The 5,065-nt window shown below is 35.3% G+C and overlaps 2 protein-coding genes across 2 annotated transcripts; one reads left to right on the top strand and one right to left on the bottom strand.

Moving 5' to 3' along the window:
* The first annotated feature begins 258 nt into the window (after nucleotides 1-258).
* LOC108367273 (uncharacterized) lies at nucleotides 259-1,513 on the top strand. The gene is made up of 3 exons (XM_017621863.1): nucleotides 259-494; nucleotides 554-741; nucleotides 839-1,513. The coding sequence occupies exons 1-3, from the start codon at nucleotides 473-475 to the stop codon at nucleotides 1,424-1,426; spliced, it is 798 nt and encodes a 265-aa protein (XP_017477352.1). The 5' UTR covers nucleotides 259-472; the 3' UTR covers nucleotides 1,427-1,513.
* A 1-nt stretch (nucleotide 1,514) lies between these two features.
* On the bottom strand, nucleotides 1,515-3,463 carry LOC108367272 (putative nuclease HARBI1). The gene is made up of 4 exons (XM_017621862.1): nucleotides 2,805-3,463; nucleotides 2,309-2,750; nucleotides 2,103-2,247; nucleotides 1,515-2,043 (listed from the first exon to the last, which is right to left on the bottom strand). The coding sequence occupies exons 1-4, from the start codon at nucleotides 2,915-2,917 to the stop codon at nucleotides 1,673-1,675; spliced, it is 1,071 nt and encodes a 356-aa protein (XP_017477351.1). The 5' UTR covers nucleotides 2,918-3,463; the 3' UTR covers nucleotides 1,515-1,672.
* Nucleotides 3,464-5,065: the final 1,602 nt, after the last annotated feature.

Below are 5,065 nucleotides of genomic sequence, written 5' to 3'. Positions count from 1 at the left end.
GAAATATAGTTAGATTTCGTCAAAAAAATATACAGATAATAAGTGACTTTTAGCTCCTTCCTAATCAACTTAAAGTTAGCTTATAGTTAGCTGCATTTCCTGCAGGGCAGCGAAAGCTTCATTCAACCGCACGACTTGTTCGCACGCACACAGTGACATCAATTGCACGCACACTACAAAAATTCTCTGTCGTAGCTGCCCAGCTCTGTTCTAGGACTATTGAAAGAAGCTTTTGTGGTAAAAATTGGCAAAATTTACAGCCTAATCATGTATCTCGAAGCGAACGTTCGTTTCGTCTGCCAGACGTTTCTTTCGTGTGTTGGTAGTATGTAAGTCGAAATCGTCTGGCAGCACGAAAACAGCTGATCGTTACGTAGTTTTCGTCTAGTTTGGAATTTTTTAAGGCGAATAGAAGACGAAAGTGAGACGACAATCGTTGAAAACAGACGAAAGGTTATTAGTGATCGTTAAGATGGAGGGTTCTGCCAGGAAAAGTAAGAAAATAAAAAATATAACTTGGTTTAAGGAAATATATTAATATTTATGCTTGTAGCGCTGAAAAAAACTACAACCACTCAATTTGAAGTACTGGTAAAAGAAATGGAGAGAAATCCTGACCTGGCCAGAGGTGTTGCAGTGTTTGGATCTGATCGAGGAAGGGTAGAGGAGCGGTGGGAGGAAATTATGAGGAAAATTAATTCTCATGGTCCTCCTACAAGAACGGCCGTCGAATGGAAGAAAGTAAGCATAAGTGCATAAATTGTATGTGGTAGATAAATGCTTGCGCACTATTTCCATTTTACTGACATTGAATTTTATTTTATTTTTATTTTTCAAGATATGGGCTGACTTGAAAAGCCGGACAAAAAAGAAGATTGCCGAAAACAAACGAAGCCTTACTGCTACCGGTGGTGGCCCATTCCGTCACTCTCCGCTTTCCGAAATGGAGCAGGCCATAGACAGCCTGGTTTTTATTTCGAGGTCAGCAGCCCCGAGCGGCAGAGTTTTCGGCATTCCTTCGACGGCGACCTCTAACATGTCAAGACATTCGTCGTTGGAGGAAATGCCTCCTTTACTTGTGACTGAATCGCCAACACTTGACCAACGAAGGCAACAAACAACCACCCTTCAATCTCCTATAAGGCACAACCAACCACCACCAGTGGGAGTAGTGACTCCCACTACACAGACAACCCGTCCTACACCAACGCACACGTTACGTTCCACTAATAGGAAGCGCACCTTCCAAGAGACAGTGGCTGAATCTGCCAAAGTCCAAGCAGAAGCCGCTAAAGTGCAGGCTGAGGCTGCAAAAAAAATGGCAGAGGCATCAATGCTGCAGGTGGATGCCACAAACAAATTAACTGCTGCAGTGGAACGCCAATCTGAAATTTTTGAAAAATTTTTGGAGTACTTCCGGAATTAATTTTCATACCACTATTGTGAGAGTATTGAAGTGATATTTTTTTTTTTTTTTTGTGTAAATATTTTTTAGATTTAAGTGTGAATTGATATTTTGTTGCATTTACTTAGTTTATATGTAGATTTAGGATTTAAGACTGAAAAGATATTTTGTTGAATTTTTATGTAAATATTTTATTAATTTTAAGACAAATGAATTTTGCTGGTGTACCTGAAATCTAGACACACATACTTTATAATAAAACTGCGTTTATAACAAACTCTCTGCTATTCTCATTCTAATAAGGGCAGCTGTATTCGAAATGTTACTGTTTTCCAGTTCTTCTTCGTAACTAACAAGATTCTCCATATCTGGGCTCTCCAATGGAATTTGATGTTTGAAAAATATACAAACGTTATGAATAGCACAGCACACATTTACAATTTGTGTAACTTTTTCTGGTGAATAGTGTAGCCCTCTCGAGCCAATTATACATCGAAATCGGTTTTTCAAAACACCGAAACATCTCTCAATTACATTACGAGCTTTCGAGTGCTTTGTGTTGTAAACTCGTTGAATTTCATCGGCTGCGCTTCTGAATGGCGTCATCAAGTATGGCTGCAAGGGGTAACCAGAATCACCTACAAAAATTTTCATTGTCAGTAATAGTTTTATAGCCTTTTTAAGTTTTAAAACTTACCGAGTAGCCATGTGTTGGTTTTTCCATTGTTATAATCAGATTTTAGCTCCTGTTCTGCGTGACTCACATTCCAAACAAATGAATCATGATTCGCCCCTGGATGCCTAGCGTCAACAAATGTGATTACCATGTTGTGATCGCATATCTGTAAGGAAACTCAGTTTGTGTATATGTATACTTGTAAAGATAGTAAATCATTAACCTACCGCCATTACATTAAGACTGTAAAAACCCTTGCGGTTGAGGTATAAATGGTGGTTGTCACTTCCTGGCGACTTAATACGAACGTGTGTTCCATCAACACAACCAATAACCCCAGGTATTCCGTATTTCTCAAAGAAATATTCTTTAACTGCATTTTCCTCATCGATGTTTCTCCTAAAATTCACCCATTTCTGGCAAAAATGGTCCTCAAAAATATTTAGGCATTCCCTGATCACGTTGGCTGCAGTTGACTGCCCCATCGACGAAATATTTTCGTTACCAACAGATTTTTGGTAACTGCCGGTGGCGAGAAATCTTAAAAAAGTCGCGAGTTTTAGCTGGTGCGATAGGTGGGTGCTTCTATGTGATGGAGCCATGTGGTCTTTTAATTCGTTTAATATGTATTGGAACATTTCTTTATTGATTCGGAAATTTGCAACAAATCTAGAAACGAATACATTGTAGCATACAAAAATTATTTGCTTATCTTGAACTTACTCAGTCTCAGGTAGTTGCATTGCATTGGTGTGGTCTCGCAATCTCCTCCTCTGTATCCGCCTTTCCCTTTCTTCGGATTCCTCGGCGTCCATTAGCGCTATAGCAGCATACATTTTTAAAAATTAATTTTCCTTATATTTCTTTCCGCAACACAACCAAAACACTTTTAAGCAAAACCAAAATGTAAACAATTCCGATGTTGCCCATTTAAAATAAAAAGCATTGAAATAAGCTGAAAATATTAGAAATCTAAGAAAAACTCTGTGGAAGTACATCAAAATTTCATCCGGCAACATCATACAACGTAACCGAGACGATTGCAACGTAATCGACGTAAAGACAAGACGAAGACGAACGACAGAGTTACAAAATTGCAATCCGTGACGATATCGCCTACAGACGAATCGTTCGTGCGGCCTATCGTTCGAGATACATAATAAGGCTGTATGTTTGCCCCGTATTCGGCTGCCATAAATGTAGTCACCCAGTGTTGGGAAATGAAATTGTTCCTTCAGTACGAAATCTATACAAAAGCTATACTTTTCGACTGTAAATTGTATAGACTTCTTAATTTGCTCAAATATTTTCCTAGTTCATGCATACATAGATCCCCTTCAAGACCAATGATTTGATGGTATTCATGGGAAAATTTATATAGGCACATTTACATATCTTACACCTTTAACATAAATGTGTATGCACATATTTTAAGGTACACTTCTTAACAAACAAATTTTGTTAAGTTATTATGAGTGGAAAAAGAGAAATCTTCTTTGTATTCAGTTCTAAAACTTGACATTTTAATAGTATTTCAAGTGCTTATCAAAACTTTACTACACGCACATATTGACAAGATTGGCCATTTATCTTAAAATTATTTAATTTCAATTAATTGTTTATAAAAATGCAGTTTACACTTTAACAAAACCCGTATAAATTCAAGGTTCAATCTTTGCGCAACATTAAAAAAATCAACAAACTTTCATAAAAATTCCGGCTTTTTAATTAGATTTCCCAGAAATTCATATTTTGAGTATGCAGTGTTGTAGCCCGGTCAATTTAAATAAAGTACATGTTTGGAATAGCTGCGACTTATCGTTGATTTTTAATATACATATCTATATATATTTTTTTTTGATGAAGGTGCTGCTCATTTTCTTCATTAACAAAATCGTACTTAGATAGTATCGAAGAATATGACCGACATCTTCAAAAAAAGCCACACATCACTGGTAAATCCCAGCTTCTTTAAACTTGCACTTTATTATACTAAAATTGAATGAGCTGAAAAACTGCAAAATATAAAATAAATTAAATAGAAAGCACGAAATTTTTACGAAAGTTGGTCGATTTTTTTTAATGTTGTTCAAAGATTTAAACTTATTTTCACAGTTTTTGTTAAGGAATAAACTTTATTTTTATAAACAAATAATTAAAATAAAAAAATAATAAAATAAATAGTCAAAACTAGTCAATATGTGAGTGTCGTATAGTTATGATATTTAAGAAGACCTTTTTCTTAATTAACGATGACACTGTTTCTATATGAAGCTGATTTCGACATTTTGTTTTAATAAGATTTATAGAAAATATTCTTTAAAAATTTGCCTAGGAATGTGAGGTTGATGGCACACCTTATGCTATGTTATAATGGTCCGTTCGAAACCTTTTTTCAAAACTTACAAAGGCAAAAACGGGAAGGCGAAGACAAAATGATAATAAAAAACTCAGTGCGTGTAGTCCCTACACGGGGAAGATGTGAAACTTAATATAGGAAATTCCAGAAAGAAAGAAATGTGCGGTATACATACATACACATGTGCGTATTTTCAAATATACAAAATATATTTATTTAATTTTTTTTTAACGAGCTTTAATTTTTTATTTTCTACAACCAACTGCTAATTTTAATAATTATTTGTGGCTGAGAAAACTTTCATATCTACAATATTAACTAGTGGATTGTAGCAAAAACTGCATCAATGGTAGTCGCTCCTTTGTTTGTTGGATCATTTTTACCATAAACCATTTCCAATGAAAATTTTTCTTTGAAAAATTTTTCCAGTTCATCGGATTCGGCTAAAGAAAAAATTGACATTGAAATCTGCGAGAATTACAAGTCGATCATAACAGTCTACTTATCATTATCTTCATCCTCATCTTTATCTTCATCTTCATCTTCATCTTCATCTTCATCTTCATCTTCATCTTCATCTTCATCTTCATCTTCATCTTCATCTTCATCTTCATCTTCATCTTCA

This window comes from Rhagoletis zephyria, unplaced genomic scaffold (assembly GCF_001687245.7).
Source record: "Rhagoletis zephyria isolate East Lansing unplaced genomic scaffold, Rhagoletis_zephyria_1.1 Rzeph_scaffold_02613, whole genome shotgun sequence".
Taxonomy (NCBI): domain Eukaryota; kingdom Metazoa; phylum Arthropoda; class Insecta; order Diptera; family Tephritidae; genus Rhagoletis; species Rhagoletis zephyria.
This window is presented reverse-complemented; position numbering and strand designations above follow the sequence as displayed.